The sequence below is a fragment of the Marmota flaviventris genome, chromosome 3, assembly GCF_047511675.1.
Source record: "Marmota flaviventris isolate mMarFla1 chromosome 3, mMarFla1.hap1, whole genome shotgun sequence".
Lineage (NCBI taxonomy): Eukaryota > Metazoa > Chordata > Mammalia > Rodentia > Sciuridae > Marmota > Marmota flaviventris.
This window is the reverse complement of record NC_092500.1, coordinates 37,661,804-37,683,269: the sequence shown is the minus strand read 5'-3', so window position 1 is coordinate 37,683,269 and position 21,466 is coordinate 37,661,804. Positions and strand designations below refer to the sequence as shown.

Sequence of the window (21,466 nt, the reverse complement as noted above, 5' to 3'; positions counted from 1 at the left end):
AGATCTAAGTTGAAATTTTAAAATTTCAAATTATTGAAAAGTCAAAATTTCAAAAACTCAAAATTATTAAAAGTCCTCAGATTATCAAGGTGTCAATATTGCTGTGAGGACAAGACTATTTATTTGTGAACTTTCCAAAATGACACCAAGGACCACTACAAAATTTTCTACATAGATTTGTTTCTATGGAAACAAAATTGTGCCCTAAAGTGAACAGGCAGCACAGAGTCTTTGTGAGCTAAAGTTTGCCCAGTGCTAAGGTTAGTTACATGCCTTGGAGGTGACTTGTCAGGTTACCAGAGTGCAGGGTGTTAACACATGTGACATTGCTGATAGCTGAATTGTATTAGTATGTTAAGCACAAATTACATAGAAAATCACATCAACATTTAAGTCACAATTGCAAGTAAAGTAATTATAACATCAACACAACCCTCTCTCAGGGCTATAAATTTTCACTCCAGATTATATTATCTTATTTTATATAAGTCCATTCTAAAATAACAAAATTTACTCTATGCCAATATGACTATATGTATGTCATGCAGCAAATAAAATAGTAACCAATTCATGTATCAAGTTCATATACATTTATTTATACTATTTTATGCAACAAATTCCAATTTAATCTATGTAATAAGCCTTTAATATTTCAAATTTGGTATGTTTATATAAATTATAACTCAGTATTCATATTTTGTAAGATTTTCCTTCTGATATTTTTATCTCATAAATGTGGAATCTCATGCACAAATAACAAATAAACAATTTCTTTCCTCACATCTTCCACAAATTTCTGAGCAAAAACAACACAGAAAGCTACAATGGTCCCCAAATGGAAAAACAATAGTTTTATAAATATCATTTAAGCTTAGAGTTCTATTAAGAACACAGTTAATGAGTTCATATTTTGTTGAAATTATATAATATAGGTTTATTAAGTTGTATGTAATCTTGCAAAAGTATGTTTTAACAGGCAGTTAGAGGTATTGAAATTAATCAGATGACATGAATATTTCAACTTTCAAAACTATCTATTCAAAAATACAAGATTCTGAAACGTCCTGAAAGTCTTTAGAACTTCTACCTGTTTCTGTCTTGACTTTGAACATATACCACACACTGTGAAAATTCACTTCAGACATGGATTCCTGCCATGTCTAAATTACAATGTTATATCTGATCCTTTTTTATTGTTATTAAAAATGAACTCAAGATGAATTATGTCCTTGCTGAGGAAATATGCATTTGAATTAAGGAAGTAGGTATAAAATCATAGGGTTAGGAACCTGAAATCTTTAATTTCAGGTTCATTGTGAATAAACTTGCCAAAACTCAAGTTTGGTTTTATTGAATAGCAGTTAATCAAGAATTCTGATTGGCACGTAATAAAAGTAGAAAAAAAGACACCAGTCAAATAAAATGTCTGATGGATTGCTAAAAGTCTTCAAAATATTAGCAGAGGGGAACCTGCATCTAAGCTAGGCAAAAATATTTTTATTTTAGTAAGTAGTCAAAAGAGTAAGAAATTTTAAAAGAGACTATGATGAACAATAATACTGAGAGGCTGAAAATAAACTGCAATTGAAAAAAAAAATAATAAAGCAGGTTATAGGGATAGTCCCTAAAGCTATTGAGAACAGAGGGCAAGAAAATACAAGACTGTTGAAGCTATAAACTTTGGGAAAACACATGAAAAAGTGATCTTCCAATGTTATAAAAATGTTATCATGTGAAATGTGTTCAGGAGAAAATTTCAGCACTGAAGGAGTTCACATACCAAAATAAGTCATTAATATAACAATTGCATATCTGAAATATGTTGTTGATTTAGAACCAGTCAGAAGAGAAGGTAGTAAAAAGGAGAAGAGGGAATTGTAGCATTGGAAGATTTTTTTTTAATTGTTGATGTACCTTTATTTTTTATTATTTATCTATATGTGGTTATCAAACCCAGTGCCTCACACATGCTAGGCAAGTGCTCTGCCACTGAGCTACAACCCCAGCCCTAGCTTTATAAGATTTTTAAGAAGGTTAAAATTTTTCTGAAAGATAAGAAAAGGAAAAGAATGCAGAGAAAGTGGACATTGGGCAATATTTTAGGTAGGAGTAAGCCAAGGAAATTATTTGGAGTACACAAGATAATATATCAAAATAAAAGTCTAACAGAATAAAAAGAGAACAAAAAAGGATGAGACATCCAATATATTCTCTCTCTCTATATATATATATATTCATTCTAAAGAATTCTTAGGAACATTTTTGCCCTGTAACTCAAATATTATATTTTAAATTATGGTCTATTATCAGTCTTTAATAATCAGAGGCAATTTAAATTGTTTCCTTGGGGAAGATTATTGACTTTCTGGTATTTTAGTCAGGATAATATCAATGTAGTACTATTATACACTAATAACTTTTTAAAAAGTTATTTGTTCTTATTTTTCTTCACTTATCTCCCTCCCCCCCTCTAAATGATATTTAAGAACTCTTTATGAGGTGGGCACAGAGGTGCACACTTGTAACCCAAGTGGCTTAGGAGGCTGAGGCAGGAAGTTCAAAGTCATCCTCAGCAATTTAGCAAGGCCCTAAGTAACTCAGCAAGTCCCTGTCTCTAAATAAAATAGAAAAAGCGCTTGGGGTGTGGTTCCATGGTAAAGCACCATGGGGTTTAATTCTTAGTACCAAAAAAAAAAAAAAAAAAAAAAAAAAAGCCAAGTTTACAAATCTTAATCCATGCTATAGAAATTTAAAACAAGCATTTGCAAGAAAAACATAAAAATAGTAATATGTTTGGATAGCTTTATGGGATTTTGGAAAGCTTTATATAATTTAGGAAATATTTTCAAATTAAATGATAAGTTTGCCATCTAACTACCCAGTGAACTTCCTTATTTTAACAAACAGGAAGATTAGCTGACTGTTCATCTTTAACTATTTACTTTCTCAAGAGAGTAGGTTTTGTGTGCCTCCTTTTCCATTTCAGTACCAACTGCTTCGGAAAACCTGTAATGTCAGAATTTAAACTTAAAGTTCACACAACTATAGTACCCATTTATTGCTATGGCCTGAAAAAATTAGCAAACAACAATCATTGTGTGAAAATATAAAATGTCTGTACAATTTTGAATGGCTAACAAAAGTCCAACATGCTATTAATAACAATAATCAGGATTTTTTTTCTAGTGAAATGTATGTACAGTTTGAAGTAACCCATTTCCATTTGACTGTTAGGGGTCAGAATACTCTTTTTTATTATAAAGTTTTCAAAATTCTAAACTATAAAGATGTTGTAGAATCTATTGGCCAAAGTATGGCAGAAAACGTTGATATCTTCAGAGTATTATTAATTTTAATTTTCAGAAGAAATTACAAGTATAAAAACCACTTTTTTTGCTATCTAATGTTTTTTCCTTTCAGACTTCTATAACTATAACTTTTTACTATCTAATTTTTTCCCTGCAGACTTCTATAATTATAACTTCCAATTTCTAGCAAGTTTTATCATACTATAGTGTGAAAAAAATCAACATTGTATTTTATTTTGTAAACTTCTAATGACAACTTATGTGAAGCCTATTGTTATGTCTCATGTATATATATTTGAAACATTTAACATCACTGAGTGTTTATCTCCATTATTCTATGTGTAAATATTACCATGGAAAATTAACTATGACAATAAGATGAAATATTGTTTGTTTTATTAATGTTTAAGTTGGCAAAAGAGTTATTATTACATTTGTATCCATGGTCACTGATGTCAGCATAAGTAAGATACATGCAATAAGAAAAAATTCATTAAATAAGAGAGTAACACCATAAATATCAATAAAATTGACTTTTCTAAGGCCTAAGAAAATATTTATATATTCCATTTTGAGCGACAATTGTTGCTACACCCATATCCAGGTGGACCTACTAATTGTTTTAGTGCGGTACCTTTGTTAGGGCTGCAATTCTCTGAGCAAGTTCAGCCTCTACTTCAGGTAAGGTTTCAGCTTTTCTCATAGTCTGCTGCAACTTTTGCTCAGCCAGCTCGAGACGCTCTTGTAGCTGTCTGTTTTTCTCTTCCATCTGAAATAAGAATGGTAAAAGAGGCACTTAAAGGGTCAGAGTTAATATAGCAAATATAGTCATTATGGGCTTTACACTTCATTCATTAATCTAGACTTAAAATCAGCCACTAACACACTTACATGTGCTAAGTGATGATTATCATCATGCTTTCATGTATTACTTATCCATTTTCCTTAATAAAATTCATCATATTAAAAACAATAGAAAATCTCTTACCCTTGGCAGCAAAAAGAAAAGAAATTGCTAATGAGTATAAGCTGGAACAAATGGCATACAACTCAGTATTAAGACATCCGATGTATTATGATAACAAATGAGGAAAATCACCCCATTAGTCTGGAGTGGGACAGGGAATGTAGTTGGAGAATTGAGTCCTGGCTCTAGAGATGAGACTGACAAGCTTTCTGTAAAGGGCTTGACAGTAAATATTTTGGCTTTGTGTATCAAATGATTTCTGTTCCAATTCCTCAAGTCTGCTGTTGTAACACAAAAGCAGTCATAAACATGATTAAATTATTATACATGGATGCGTTCCAATAAACCTTTATTTACAATTGCAGGCAGCCAAACAGATTTGGCCCATGGACCATAGTTTGTCTACTCTTGCTCTGGATCCCAATAGACTTCATTATTGTTCTGGCATTACCAGATGTGTAACATTGGGAAACTTTAATGTCTTTGCTCCTTCGTGTATTCAGTGTAAAAACCATTTCTACTTCAGAGGTGGTAGTTAGAATAAAATCATACAAACATGTAAATGGTTTAGCACAATTTCTGATTAACATGCAGATTAAAAGTCAATAATGTTAATTATTTTTTATCATTATAAAGACAATTTTATTTTTCTAACAAGTGAACGGTATACTGGAAATCACATTTTGCTTTTCATTAGCTTTATTCTAGATGTAAGAGCATGTCTGGCCAATCATCTGCCAAGATTCACTCTATTTATTTACTCTGTGTTTTGTGAGAATGGTGAGAACACACACATGGACCAGAACAAAACCAAGACAGAGATACTGAACCTGCCGTAGGATGGCTTCTTTATTTGCCAGCTCATTTTCCAGTTTATCATTCATGTCATGTATGGAGGTAGATTCTCTCTGAGCACTGAGGTAACGCTTCTCAAGAGTGGTGATTCTTTCTTCCATGTCTTCCTTCTGTGCCATAGCCTATAATTAAGATTAAAAAATCAAATCAGATTCACAGATAGCTTAATGTGTTGTTTTTATGTAAATAAAATTATAAGGCATAAAAAGTATGGTTTTATTGAAGTAAAGACATTCTTTTTATGGAAGTAATACAAGATTTTATGCGAATTTCTCCCATTTATTTATCTGAAGTCATTTATATCCTTTATTAACCAGAATGACTAAAACATTAATTAGGTAGGTAGAAGTTACAGTGAGGCTGCATTTTTTACAATAGCTGCTATCATTGAATAAAGTGTTATTTTGTGTTGATTGTGGAAGAAGTTCATAATGGGAAAACACAAGTTTTGAAGCCAGGCTGATGCTATTTCTTAGAGCTAGAGTGGGAGGGTGGTACGGAGGCCTTGGGCCAGTCACTTTATCTCACTAAGCCTTAGGGTCCTCATCTGGGAAAAGTGAGGGTAATAAGAACTTTTCCACAGGTAGTTCATGGGAAATTAGAGAAATCAAATATAATGTACTAGTAATCGATTTCACAGGTGGTTGGTCCTTCTGAAGTCCTTATTAAACTAGGGCTGTGGGACTTGAGAAGTAAACCTTTCAGACATATTTTAGTTACCCTTCACAGTAGCCTGTTTGCCGTGTGTGTGTGTGTGTGTGTGTGTGTGTGTGTGTGAGTGTGTGTGTGTGTAAGTGCACACAAAAGGCCTAATGAATCCAAAAAGGCAGCCTGTCGATGGGCTCTGCTCAGCTCACTGGTCTTCTCAACACTGTCACCTCCTACTGTCTTGCACCTGGCATTTCACACAATTTTATTGCCTACATGGCTCTGAAAACGTTTGTGTTTGCAATCTCAACTCAAAGAGGGATGACAAGATTTTTTTTTTTTTCCTGGAACTCTTTGAGCTGAAAAAGAGTAATTCTGTTTTAGAAGAATTTCCTGTGAAAGGAAACCACTGTATCCATTAGAAGAAATTCCTAATAAAAGAACACCTGGCATTAGAGGATTGATGTCTTTCCTCTAACTGGGCTCTCTGTCACCTACATTCAGAGACTATTCATACTAAGGACTTATTTTTAAATGGGTGACAAAAAAAGGGGAGCTAGAGGTATCACGCTCTTTCTGAGGTGACACTAGATTAGGTAAGTACAAATTGGATATGTAAGTGCTACAATGAAAGGGAAATACTTAAACCTCTGGAACCAAGAGAATAAGAAATATCAAAATGAGAAACAGTTCAAGAAGTAGACCTGGTGATTTCAAAGAAAGAAATCCTAGTGATTCCTCAAAGGTGGTATAGAAGAGAGGTTAAACTTCATCTACTTTATAAATTCCCTGACTTTGGGTCGTAGGAAGGAATTAAAAGGAGACAGGTATCCATGGAGTATTGATTTATATACAGTTGTATCACCTGAGCTGGAGTGAATCTACCGCTTCACAGATCATCTCTTTCAGAAACAGTAGTTAATGTTTTAGTGCATATTCTAACCCCATCCATGCATTCTGACATTTACTTATTATATAAACCTATAAGTGTCAGTGCTCTTAGCAAAGGTGTTTTTGGGTACCTATTATGCTTACTAGTTGTGTACAAAGTAAGAAGAGAGCAGTGAGCAAAGCAAAACAAAACTCCCAGTCCTCAAGCATCTTTATGTATAGTCATGGAAGGAGTCAGATGATGTACAAGCAAATCTGTAAAATGTATATTGTGCCAGGAAGAGGAAGTGCTGTGGGATAAATAAATGAAAAAAAAAATTACATATAAGAGTTTGTGAGGGGAAAGGGGAAAAAAAAAAACAAGGGAGAGAATTAAACAACAGCAGATGGGGTAGAGAGGGAAGATGAGAGGGAAGGGGAGGGGGGATAGTAGGGGATAGAGAATACAACAGTCACTAATATGGTATTATGTAAAAATGTGGATGTGTAACCGATGTGATTCTGCAACTTGTATTTGGGGTAAAAAATGGGAGTTCATAACCCACTTGAATCAAATGTATGGAAGATGATATGTCATGAGCTGTGTAATGTTTTGAACAACCAATAAAAAAAAATTAAAAAAAAAAAAGAGGGAGAGTGTGTATGTGTAAATAGCAAGGTAAGAGAATACTTCCTTGAGACGACAACATTTGAGCAAAAGGCAGGGTGATAAGAAGATGCAACTTAATAAGTGCTGCTTGCAGAAGAGGTCACCTTTAATGAGTGGGCTAGAATGACAGAAGGGATGAACTACAAAAGGCCAGCAGGGAGGTAACAGAGACTGTACATGTCTTTTAGGCCACTTTAAGGATTTTGATATCACTATAAGTGAAAAAGGTAACCATTGAAGAATTTTAAGCAGAAACATAACATGAGCTAATGCATAAGCAGGCTACTTTGGTTATGGGGTATAGACTAAGGTGAGCCAAAGTCTGAAGCAGGAAGACCAGAAAAGACACTATTATAATAATCCATGGGAGAAAGTATTCGTGTGGAACAAGGAAGAGCCATGGCAGTTGTGAGAAGAGGTCACATAATGGATATATTGGGAATTTAGAGGTATTAGTATTTATCACTGATGCAAACAATAGTGTCTGCATCAAAGAGGGATACCAGGGACAGCTCCGAGACTTTCGGCAAGAGCAACAACAACAATGGGCATGTAAGACAGCAGGTGAGTCAGGTGTGTCGGGGAAATAGCAAGAAAACAGTTTGAAGATGTTAATTTTGTGACACCACTTAGAATTCTATACAATCACCTAGAAATCGGGAAAGCAAGACCAGCTGGAGATACCAAGTGGGAGTCAGAAGGCCATGGAGGGTTTTGGAGTCATGAGACTAACGTGAATTTACTAGGGTGGATTGAGAAGGGAAGGCATTCTGAGGTTGGGTAGGGAAAGGACCCAGTAAAGGACTCTTGAGATGAGGACAGGGAGTAAATATGGAAGAAATTCAGGAGAAAACAGTGTTTTTTTTAGTTCAGTGATGACATGCTCTAGAGAAGGAAGAGTGGTAAGGTGATAAAGTGATTCAAAGTACTGAGAACTGACCCCCTTCACTCAGTAATACAGAGGTCAATAGAAACTTTTATAAGGGCAGTTTTTATGGACCATGGAGTCATAAGTATGGTGAAATGGGTTCAAGAGAGAATGGGGGAAAGAGAATTAAGTACAGAGAATAGAGTCACTACATTAACAACTGGTTAAGCACCTACAAACAATATAAAAAGATAAAAACGCATGATTTAAAAGAGTATGAAAAAATAGAAGAGGGTAAAAGTCACAAAAGTCTTTCACAGAGAGAGAAATAATTTCTTTTCAATTGAGAGAAAATAATTGATTCTAAACTTCGACGTTAGCAGGTAGGATGATTTGGCAGTGTTACAAATAAAACATTTCCTTGTATCTTTTGTAGTAACTTTAAAGTTCTTTCTTTTTTGTCAATGATAAAGCAATGTTAATTCCAGCAAGAACTGAATATATAGAGAAAAAGAAAGGTTATGTTATACATATGTATAACATTCACACATTTACTTCACATTCATAGACACAGAACCAAAATAAGAGGGAATGATTTAAAGTAACGTCTTTGAGTATTCTTAAATGCTAAGATTATAGAAAGTCGTGATTCATTCCCACACACAGTTATTTAAAATTAAAAGCCTGGATTTTTAAAAATTCATTAAAGCTTCAGAAAGTCTTTATTGTATCTGAGACTTGACACCCCAAATTTCCTTCCATACATATTTAAAGTGTTGTTGATGAAGTAAACTATTTTTGCTTTGCTGAACAAGTACATAACTAATATAATGTGACCCAAATTATGGTCTTTTGAGAAGTAAAGATTTCACACCATTAGAGGAAATTATGGAAATAGCTTCCCAGAGGCAGCGTTCAGGAAGCAAAGACCAAGAGTGTTATGAATCACTTACCTCCCGAATGTCCCTTTGATATTTAGTGTTCATTTCTTCTGTTTTAATGAGATCTTTTCTTGCAGTCTCTGCTTCCTGTTCCACCTCTCCCACTCGGGAAGAAAGGGCTGCTAAACGTTCTTTCATTTGGGCCATTTCATAGTTTTGCTTTTCAAGCAATTCTTGTAGTTCAACTATTTGACTGGTTTCATCTGTTGAGTCTATAGAGCCATTGGACAAACGCTGCAGAAATAGAACAAGATAGGGCACTTAGGATGTTCTTTATCCTCAAATTTAAAAAAAAATGCAATTAAATAGTGAAATTGATACAGCTTTCATACTGACAAGAAGTTTTGGAGAAAAAGCAAGTTTCTGAGAAAATAGTTAATTGATATTAAAATATGAAGGTAAATCAGTAAATTTCAAAAGGTGAACAGAAGCATTTGACTACATATGTATACATATATATTTGTGTGTATATACTTGTGTTTGTATACATATATAAAGTAGCACAAATCACATGTAATAAATAACTGGCTTTTTATAGTAACAATAATTATATACTTATTATTAATATATATTTTATTGAGATAATAATATATTATTTTTAATAGGTAGGGACACAGAAACTGTAATATTTTAAATTTTTATTCAAAATCCTTTGTGAATTTCCAAAACTTACTTTGAATGACACACAGAAAAAGAACATAGATGATATTTTTTTGGAAATGGTGATTCTGACCACATGGGGAAAATTGTATAGCAGTCTTGATTTGTGTATTGTTAGTAACAAATATTATGTGTGCACATGATCCACAAGAGGGAAGTTAAAAGGGTTAAAAACTTTGAGACTGACATTTATACTTTTAGAAAGGGCCCTCCAGAAGCCAGTGGACCCCTGTCTTCACAAGTGTTCAGCACAGACTAGTATCCAAAACATATAGGAAATCAAACTCAACAGCAAACAAGCAAATAATCCTATTACAAAATGGCAAAGCACCTGAAAAGACATTACTCAAAAGAAGACATACGAAAGGTCAGAAGATAAGTGAAAAGAATGTTCAACTTCACAAATTCAATAGATGAGACAAACGGGAATGAAGAGAAGGGAGTAGGGATAGGAAAAGGAAAGAAAGTAGAATGAATCTGACATAACTTCCCTTTGTACATACATGAATATACCACAGTGAATCCTACTATCCTGCACATCCACAAGAGTGGGGTCCTAATTTGAATAAGATAACTTCCATGCTTGTATAATTTTTATCAAAATGGATTCTACTATCATGTGTAACTAAAAAGAACCAATAAAAAATAAAATAAAAAATAAGAGAAATGCAAATTGAAACCTTAATGAGATAGCATCTCATCCGTACTAGAATGGTTATCATCAAAAAGTCAAAAGATAATGTTGGCAAGAATGTAAACTGAATGGAATTCTTGTGTACTGTTGGTGGCAATGTAAATTAGCACAAACATTTTAGAAATCAGTAAGGAAGTGCCTTAAAAAAATCAACAACCTAAAAATTGAAATAACACGTGATTCAACAATCTCATGCCTGGATGTGTAACCAAAGAATCAAAATCAATGTCACAGAGATATCTGCACTGGCATATTCACTGCAACAACAGTGGCCAACCTGGGGAGCCAACCTATGGGTTCATTGACTGATGGATGGATAAAGGAAAGTTGGTGTCTACACTAATAGAAACTAGTCAGCCTTATAAAAGAAGAAAATTGCCATTTTTTTACAACATGAATCAACCTAGAGGACATTCTGCTAAGTGAACTAAGTCAGGCACAGAGAAAAGTCCTGATCTCACTAACATGCAGAATCTAATACAGTCATATTTATGGAAATAGAGAGTGGAATTATGTAACAAGGGCAGGAGATAGGTGTAGGATGAGAAAAAGGGAGGTTGCTCATCAGAGGATACAGTTTCAGTTAGAAGGAGTGGGGTTCAGTGTAGCACATATTTCAAAATTGCTAATAGGGTAGATGTTAAATATTCTCACCACAACAAAATAGTAAGTACTGTGGTAAACCATTTGATAATTATCTTGAAAGTAGATACAATGATCACTTGTCAATTAAAAATGTAAAAGATGAACCTTCCATAGAACAGCTGTGTGGGAGCAGGTTTGTGGTGAGAGTAGTACAACAATTGGGAATAAATTACTTCTGTGAAGAAACCGACAACCAAGTGGAATAGGAAACTATGGAGAAAGGACCAAGACAGTACAGTTAATCTGCTATAATGTTTGTTTAGCAACATGAATTTGTTCCAATATTATGGATATTATCAGGAAACAATTTGAACGTAATATAAATGTTGAGTTCTACTGTTGCAATTTTGTTCCTGAGAAGCATTGGCTAAACACAGGAAATGGCACCTAGCTGAAATAAGCCAAGTAGGAACATATCAAATGCACACATGCATCTCCCCCAAGTATTTAACACCAATTGACCTCAGTTCCCTGGGCGTGGTGTAATTTACCATCCTTATCTGTGTTACAAATTTCTGCTGACCTTAGATATTTTGTTTACGACTTCGCAATAAATAAAAGTCTTAAATTATTCTGACACTTCTTCAAAGAAAGTTCAGATCTTTTTCAAGGTAAAGAGCTATATCTATCTTAATATTTATATGATTCTGAATCACTTAATAGGTGTAAAACTGTCTACCATTTTTATTGGTACACTATACTTATACATAATAGTGGAATCCATTCTGTCATATTCATACATGCACACAACATAATTTGATCAACCCCATTCCCCAATGCCTCCCTTTGACTTATCTCTTCCCTTCCCCAATCCACTTACTCTAATTTACTCATCTCCTTTCCATTTTTTCTCTCCTTTTTATGTGTTAAAAGGTTTAAGTTTGGTGCTATAAACCCCATTTCTTCCATTAGCCATGTATGAGAGTTTAAAATTTTTAAATCTATGAATAAAATAGCATAAAATTATCACATACCGTATGATGCTTTGAAATCATATGTGGAATAGATGAGTTTATAGAAATAGCAAGTAGGATGTTTGTTGCCATAACCATATGGGGGGGGTAATTTTGCATAGCTCATGAATTTTAGTAATGAAAATTTTTAGGAATTGACTGTAGCAGAAAAGAAGAACAGAAAGTATCATAAGAATAGTTAGAAAGATGCAATGCAGAGAAATGGAAAGCAGACAAATAGCTGGAAATGTTTAATCCAATAACTTAATGCAATGAGAAAACACAGAGGAACAGCAAGGAAAATCTAAATTAAAAGGGCAGACAAAGATTAAACAGACTTACTTGCATTTTTTTCAATTACCCAGCGGAATATCTCTACTCCTCTAGAGCTGGAAGTTATATAAAATCTTAAACTTGCCTAGTTACTTATAGATTGTGTACAGAAATTGATGATATTTGAAATTATAACAAACCCTGCAAAATCATACCTCAGGTATTATGATTTTGGCATGATTTTGGGTCTAGCCTTCTTCCCAAACCCAGTTCTCAGTTGCTGCATGACCCTTCTCAATGTACAGTTGTATATTTCAAGAGTGCATGGTTCCTCTCTTTTTAGGTCCATACCCAGCTCTTAGCAAGCAACACTCCCAGCAAGGAGGCAGATGAAGCCTGTGGACTACAGTATGGACCCCCTGTTCCTCCATATTTGCAATATCACCTGTCCCTTTTATTAAAGTTCAGTACCCATATTAGAACCATACTGATCAGATGGTTAGTAGTATCTTCAAATATTAGGTTTGTAGATCCAACTTATAGCTTAAGAGAAAAATTAGTAATCAACAGGGAGTCCCCTATGCACAACATTTTTATGCTATACTAAATAAATTGAAAAAAAACTTTGAAAAAAACCAGGAGATCTCTGTATTATTGTTTTTATCATTATTTAATATATAATGGGTCAGTAATTCAAAAAAATAAGAAAGAATAAACTACTTTTCTTTGCAATAACATGTATGAACCTGAAAAATAAACTGAGAGAAAAAGAAGCAAGACACAGAAGAGCACACACTATATGACTCCAGTATATGAAATTCTAGAATAAACAATTCTAATCTTTCCTTGCAAGAGCCTGGAACTGGGTTGTGGTAGGTGGGACTGACTGTAAAAGGGCACAAGAACACTTTTAATGGTGATGGAAATGTTCTCTGTCTTGACTGAAGTGGCATTTATGTATATATATGTGTGTGTGTGTGTGTCAACATTCATGGTATTGTGTAATTTAATTGTATGTAAATTATACATTAATACATCCTTTTTAAAAAATAAAAGAACACAAAAAACTGTTATAAAATTATTTTTTATAATTAAAAAATTACAGTTAGAATTGTAGAGTCCTTTAGAACTTTGGAAAAACTAAGACTTATGGAATTACATATAAATTTGATGTGAATTAAACTGCAGAGCTTTGAGCTCCCAACTCAGTTCATCTACCCTTTACTATATTGCCTGTAATCAGAATAAATAAATAAACAGGTTAAAACCATACGTACTGTATAGTAGACATATGTACCAAGCATTCATATACACATACCAAACATTCATATCTATCTACAATGAGTTTATATACATATACAGATATACGATGTGTGTTTATATATGACAATATTTCTTCCATGAAATGAAATGATTTCATTTTTCTAATTAGAAAAAAAATTGTTATTGCAATTTTGTGCACCTGTGGTACATTAAAATCTTGTATAATATTGTATATATATTTAATAGGCTTAAGGTGAGAGGAATTTAACTAAATATAAACAGTAATCAGGCAACTAAAATAAAACACTTCTCAAATGTTAACCTCTTTAATTCCTTCAAGGAGCAGATGTATGCTGCATGATCTTCATGGTATTTTGAAATTTGGGACAATTCGGGGAAATATTTTTGATTTCTCAATTTGTTTCTTGAAGTATTTATAACTGTTTATTTTTTTTTTAAGAGAGAGGGAGAGACAGGGAGAGAGGGGGAGAGAGAAGGAGAGAGAGAGAGAATTTTAATATTTATTTTTTAGTATTTGGCGGACACAACATCTTTGTTTGTATGTGGTGCTGTGGATCGAACCCGGGCCGCACGCATGCCAGGTGAGCGCGCTACCGCTTGAGCCACATCCCCAGCCCCCTGTTTATGTTTTTTTAAAGTATAATTGTTTTCTTTTGAAGTGTTGGGGATCAAAGCCAGGGCCTCATGCAAGCTGGGAAAGCACTTCACCACAGAGCTATGTTCCCATCCCTAAACAATGTATGTTTTAATCAGCTTTTTCGCCACTGTGACTAAAAGACCTGACCAGAATAATATTAGAGGAGGAAAAGTTTATTTGGAGGCTCACTGTTTCAGAGGCCTCAATCCATAGACAGTAGGCTCCATTCCTTGGAGCTCATGGTGTGAATGAACATCATGGTGGAAGAGTGTAGTACAGGGGAGCAGCTCACATGGGATCAGAGAGTAGAGGGACTCCACTTGCCAGATACCAAATATATATATCCTAAAGGCACGCCTCCAAAGACCCACCTTCAGCCACACCCTACCTGCCTTTAGCTTCCACCCATCTAATCCCATCATGGGATTAATGTACTGATTGGATTAAGGCTCTCAGAGCCTGATCGTATCTCCTCTAAAGCTTTCTGCATTGTCTCACACACCAGGTTTTGGGGACACCACACCCAAATCACAATATTTTGCCCTTGCCCCCAAAAGCTCATGACTATCTCAGATTGCAAAATACATTTAGTAAATTTCCAAGAGTCTCCATAGTCTCAACAGTTCAAGGATTTCTCAAAAGTTCAAGTCCAAAGTCTTCTCTCAGACTGGGGCATGCTTGCATCATGAGTTCCTGTAAAATTCAAAAGTGATTTACAAGTATCCAATATATAAAGGTACAGAGTAAACATTTCCACTCACAAAAATAGCAGCACTGAAAGAAGGGATAGGACCAAAGCAAGATTGAAATCCAGCTGGGCAAACAAGTCCTACAGCTCCATGTCCAGCATCTGGGGCAGATGGCAGGCATGATGATATTCTGTTCAATAGGCTTGTGTAGTTCCATCCTTGTGGCCTTATTGGTTGCAGCCCAACTGGTCTTTCTGTTGGCTAGTCTCTGCTTGATTCCTGCAGCTTTCCTAGGACAATGTCCATGTTACTGGCATTTCTTAAGCTCCGGGATCTCCACTGCAGCTTAGGTTTCCTCCTGACATCTCCATACTTTGCCCTCTGAGGGGCTGCCCTCAGGGACACCAACCCTGGTGAACTTTGCCTGGCCTTCTTTTGAAATGTTGGTGGAATCTTCCATGATCCCCTAACTCCAGCATCCTGCATTCCTGCAGAAGCAGCACCGCATGGTTGACTTTGAGGTCTCCTGCCATCTTGAATAATACAAAAGCCCCCTGGGACCCTGGCTGCAGCAGCCTCTAAGTGTCTGGGTGACTGAGCATGTTGAAAAAACTTCCCAGGCCTCCTCGTGCAAGGATTCCCCACTAGTCTTTTCTCAAGAGGAATTTCACTTTTACTTTCTTGAGGCTGAGATGGGTATGGTCTTGCCAGCTCCTGAATATGCCCTGAAGCCATATTTCTTATTGTCTCTGGGCAGAATCTTTAGCTTTTCTTTACTGGCAGTAAGGTCTTTAACAACTGCAACTTCCTTAGTCCCAGTCTTCTCTCACCTTTCAAGTCCAGGTTTTTCAAATCTTTCTGTTCTGCTTTCTGCTCTTGAATATTACAATAAACTTGGCTAAAAGCTGCCAGCAATATCCGTGTCACCACCCAAATGCTATGCTGTCTAGAAATTTCTTCCACCAGATTAAGAAGTCCTTTGCTTTTAAAATCAGCATCACAGAAAGTCCCAGGAAAAGGACAAAATGCAGACAACTTCTCAGCCAGGTCATAATAGAAATAGCCTCTAGTCTAATTAGCATTAGTGTCCTCCTTTTCCTCTGAACATCTTGAGCTCTGTCCTCACTGTCCACAGTCCCATTGGCATTCTGGTCTTCTGAGCTCCCACCAGAATCAGACTTTAAGTTCCACTTACATACAACAATCTATAGCATTTCCAGCTTGCACTGTTACACATCTCAGAATTGCTCCTACCCATTCCAAAAAGCTCCAAATGCTTGTGAACCACGTGTTCAGTTTAGTCACGGCAATGGCCCTACTCCTGATACCAATTTCTGTTTTAGTCAGCTTTTTTGGCACTGTGACTGAAAAATCAGATCAGAACAACATTAGAGGAGGAAAAGTTTATTTAGGGGTTCATGAGTTCTCAATCCATAGATAGCAGTCTCCATTCCTTGGGGCTTGAGGTGAGGCAAGATTTCATGGTGGATGAGTGTGGTGGAGGGAAGCAGCTCACATGAAGATCGGAAAGCAGTGACAGAGTTTTACTGGCCAGATATCCAATATATATATATATATATATATATATATATATATATATATATACCCCAAAGGCATGCTCCCAATGACCTACCTCCAGCCACACCCCACCTGCCTTCAGTTTCTACTCACTCCCATCATAGAATTAATTCACTGCATTCAGACTCTCATAACTCCATCATTTCTCCTCTAATCCTTTTTTCATGTCTCACACATGAGCTTCTTGGGGACAACTCACATCCAAACCATAAAAATGTGTGATCTTTCATCTATTCAAATAACCTAAAACATATTTTTCAAAGAACTTGTTGTATGATTTCATAATTTCAGGATAGAAATGTCATATTAAAATTGTGATTTATATTTTAGAAAATTTTTTTTTGCTTTTGCTTCAAATTATTGCTATCTTGACACACCTTTGAAATAAATTATTGTTCTTTTACTGATATAATAAATAACTGAATTAAAGGTAAGTACTTATTTTAAATAGCTTTATTGAGATTCAACTCACCAACCATAAAATCCACCCTTTAGAAGTATAAAAGTCAGTAGAGTTTTGTATACTCTCAGAATTATGCAATAATCAACATAATATTTTCATCACCCCGAAGAGAAACCTCCTAACCATTAGCAATCACTTACAACTGCACCCCAAGCTCTAGGCAACTATGAAATTGATTTCTTTCTCTATAGATTACCCATCTGTGGGAAGCGAAGTTGGAGGGGTCATCTTTTTAGAGCTGTCTTCAAATGTTACCTTATCAGAAAGGACTTTCACCTTACCATATTACATATTCATATGTTCATTGTGACCTATCAATGCATATATTCCTACAATTTGATCCCAAATATGTTTTACCTTTTTCCTCCCAACACAATTGGTGATAATGCCATCTTTCCAATTGCTCAGGCCCAAAACCTAGTCATTCACGAATCCTTTCTTTTTATCATCGTCTATTCAATATATTGTTAGTTTTCTTTTCACAGTATATCTGAATGTGATTCTCAGGACCTCGATTCTTGCCACCTTTGTCAGGGCCATCTACTTGGACTGACTGTAAGCCTCCTGACAGGTCCTTTGCTTCTAACCCTGTCTTATGTTAATTCTTAAAGAAGCTCCAGATTGCCCCAAGGTGATTCTATTGTAGTGAAATCAAGTCCTTACTCAGAACTCTGCAATGGTTTTTCATTCTACTCAGTGAAAAAGCAAAATTCTTATAAGTAACAATGATCACTACCACCATTTGCTTGAGTCCCCTATCCATTTTCCTTCCCCAATGCCTTTATCACTAAGATCTCTTTCCTGTTATTCTTTCATTTGCTCTCATTTTGGCCACATTGGTAACCACACTCACTGTTCACCATACAAGTCAATCTCTCTTCTATATAAGGTCTTCACTTTAGTTCTTTCTTCTTACTGGATGTTCTTTCTTTAGTAATCCTCATAGTGAAAGTCCAAATTGTTTGAATGAGGCCAGTTCTGACCATCTAGGTACCTGTCCCCCACCCTTTCTCTCCCCAGGACCCTTGATCCTTGTATTTATTACTGTCCTTTTTTTTAAATGATTTACCATCTTCTAAATACAAATTATTTACATATATACAAATATATGTATATGAAACTATACATAAAATATCACATATCAGGAATTTATTTTTATTAGAGCTGAGGATTTTTAGGCCTTAGCTAAAGCTTAAACTTATTATGGTGCATCTCAAACACATTTTATTCTGTGTTTTATTAATTTGGATTAATGTATGACCTATGACCACAGTGGCTGGCATGAAATTTACCAAACCTATGTAGTAATAACTTAGTTGAACTTCTGTTTATAATGCCTAATTTTAATCAATGCTGTATCCTGTGAGGGTGTGGTTTAGCAAGGCATGATGAAATACATGTAATAGTGTACTTGATGCTATCTCCTTTTGATCTGTTTGATATAAAGGGCTTCCTTACTGAGGATACTTGCATGTGTAATTCTACACATTGGGATTATTGTTTTCTCACAGTTAAGTGTTTTGGGATGTACTGTGTTAGAACTGTTTAAGATATATATATATATATATATATATATATATATATATATATATATATATATATATAAGTCTGTATTTGTTGGGTTTTAGGTGAGCAGGCTTTTTGTAAAGGATGTTAATTTATGTATTATGTTTATATTAGAATAGGCATTAGTGTTTGAGAGGTTTTAGTTTACATGTAAATATTTCAGGAATTTTTAATGATAGGCAAGTGGAAGGTATATTAATTGAGATATAACATTGTTGGTGTAGTTTATTTTATGGGTCAGATAATAGGCTTAAATAATGTATATATACAATTTAGGTTTATTTAGTTATAATAAATTTATTTTAGGCAGCATTTGATTTGAGTGATTTGTAGATACTGAGATAAGAGTTAATAATTATGAAATAGAAAGTATCTTTGTTAAATTTGTATATATATATATATATATATATATATATATATATATATACATACATATATATGCATATAAAACAGAAGGTGTTAAATTACTTCTAACCTCCTCCATCTTGCCAAATCACAAGCTCTAGGAAGGAAAGGACCTCTCTCTATATATTCCTTCCTTGATGTATCACAAGTGCTTAGGAGTCATATGATGGTTTCTCTTGTGACTAGAACAGCAGTTTCCATAATATAGGCACTTAAAATGTATTCGTTGAATGAGTGAAAAATGAAAATTTCTATGAATAAATGAGATGAATTTTAGGAAAAATATAAGCATCCAAAATGAAATTAAATATAGAAATACATACTTAGCTATCCTCACATAAAATTTGTGAAAAAGGCAAATATAAAAGAAAAGATAATACCCCCACTTGTTTAAAAAACTCTATATGGGTAAAATATCTTTATAAAAATGTTGGGTAAATTTTAGAAAACTATTATTCCAAATTCACATTAAAATAAATAATATGATAGAAATAGATAGTCTATATTTAAGATCAAATAGAGGGGGGCTAGGGTTGTGACTCAGTTGGTATAGTGCTTGCCTAGCATGTATGAGGCACTAGGTTCAATGCTCAATACCACATATAAGTAAATCAACAACTGAACAAAAATTAAAAAAAAAAAAGATCAAATAGATGGAATAAAAGCCCCATAAATGAAACAATGTAGCAACATACTGGCTTCTCATGAGATCAGACTGGGAATTTAAATATGTTCTTTTCACATTTTACCAGGTAAACAATAAAAATATGAAATGCCTTTTTTTGTATTTGATAATCCTTTACAAAACAATTTTTTCTTTAAAATGTTTTCATCCCACTTCTAGCTTTAGCATGTACCATATCTTTGAAAAACAGTGGTACAGTGAAATTAGTAAAGCGACCATTTTCATTTTGAATTATATGTTGCTTTAGTTTTTATTGCTTGTTTTAAACATATGTTAGTGGCTGCACACTATTCTTTTACTTTGCCAAAGGATAAGAGTGTATTAAGCATTGATGAATAATCTTTTAAATTTCAAAAGGTGAACATGAAGAACATGAATATGCAGAGAGTTTAAATTACCAAATTAATATAACTTAATGCTTAATTTCTTCTCTGGAATAAAGTCTTCTTTCTCTCTTTCTTTCTTTGTTCTTTCTTTCTTTCTTTCTCTCTCTCTTTCTTTCTTTCTCTCTATATACGTGGTGCTGAGAATCAAACTCATCTTTCTCTCTCTCTCTCTCTCTATATATATATATATATACATTATATATATATATATATTATATATGCTATATGTATATGTATATAATATATATATTACATATATATATATATATATATATATATATATATAGAGAGAGAGAGAGAGAGAGAGAGAGAGAGAGAGAGAGAGAGAGAGAGCTGAGAATCAAACTCACTGCCTCACACATGCTAGGCAAGCGTTCTACCACTGAGCTATAACCTCAGCTCTAGAACAGGGGACTTCTTGACAAGGTGTTCCAAAAGACTTAGGAGTTACATTAATTCTATGTTTTACAGTTAGATGAATACTACCTATGCAGAAATAATATTTAGTTGACATTAATTTTGGAACTATTTTATTTGATAGCTGATAATTTACTCTTTTTATAAACATATTTCTAACTTAATTTGTTTGTTTTTAACATCTCCTTTTCCAAGTTTTTCTCATCTAAACCATAAGCCCTTAATTCTGTCTTATTGATCATTATTCTCTTATGTTTTACTTTTCCTGGTTTATTGATCTTTCTAGAGAAAATAGCAATAGATGGGATCAGAGTAGAAGTTTAGAATTTATTTTAGTATGCATTTAATTCATATATTAAAGGTACAGTTATACCTAAAAGCTATCAGTGCTTAATGAATAAATACTAAGCAGTTCCATTCTATTTTAAAAATACTACAATATTTTATAGTTCAAGAGAAAAAACGAATTATCTGATCAAAGAAGTTGAACTAAGATTTGCAATGATTAACATAAGCAATCTGGAACTGATAGTTATTTGCTGGACTGGGGAAAAATCTATAGATTTGAGGATAGACTTATAAAAATATTTTATTCTGTGGAAAAAGAAAGGATGTTCTAAAGAAATGTTGAATTAAAAAATAAGTAACAAAAATCCAGATGGGAAACATTCATAAGTATAAAAATATTAACAAAAATAATAAAAAATCTAGAATCATAAAGTTAGTATAGGTCAGCAATGCATTAGACAAAATAAAAGTATATAATAACTGAATGACTGAATCCATCAGTGATTTCCCAGACTGAGAATAAAGTCTAAGAGGGAACGTTATGAATAACAACTTGACTAGGCTTGGAACTAAGGAGAGACTTTAAAAGACTTTAACCAGTGGGATGCCTCAGCAAATTTTTCTGCTTTTTCTTACAGATCATTGTGCTCTTTATAATATTTTACTCTCAAATTTGGATTTGTTTTCAAGTCCTCAAGGAAGATCATATATTTCAT

General features: G+C 34.0%; 1 protein-coding gene across 6 annotated transcripts in view; it reads right to left on the bottom strand.

Moving 5' to 3' along the window:
* Ppfia2 (PTPRF interacting protein alpha 2) overlaps window positions 1-21,466 on the bottom strand; it is a 441,295-nt gene that overhangs the window by 101,259 nt on the left and 318,570 nt on the right. For all 6 annotated transcript variants that reach the window (XM_027928005.3, XM_027928009.3, XM_027927999.3 and 3 more), the window contains 3 exons: window positions 9,140-9,361; window positions 5,106-5,252; window positions 3,943-4,077 (listed from right to left, as the gene is read on the bottom strand). In XM_027928005.3, the coding sequence (XP_027783806.1) occupies window positions 3,943-4,077; window positions 5,106-5,252; window positions 9,140-9,361 (504 nt within the window). The remainder of the gene's footprint in view (window positions 1-3,942; window positions 4,078-5,105; window positions 5,253-9,139; window positions 9,362-21,466) is intronic.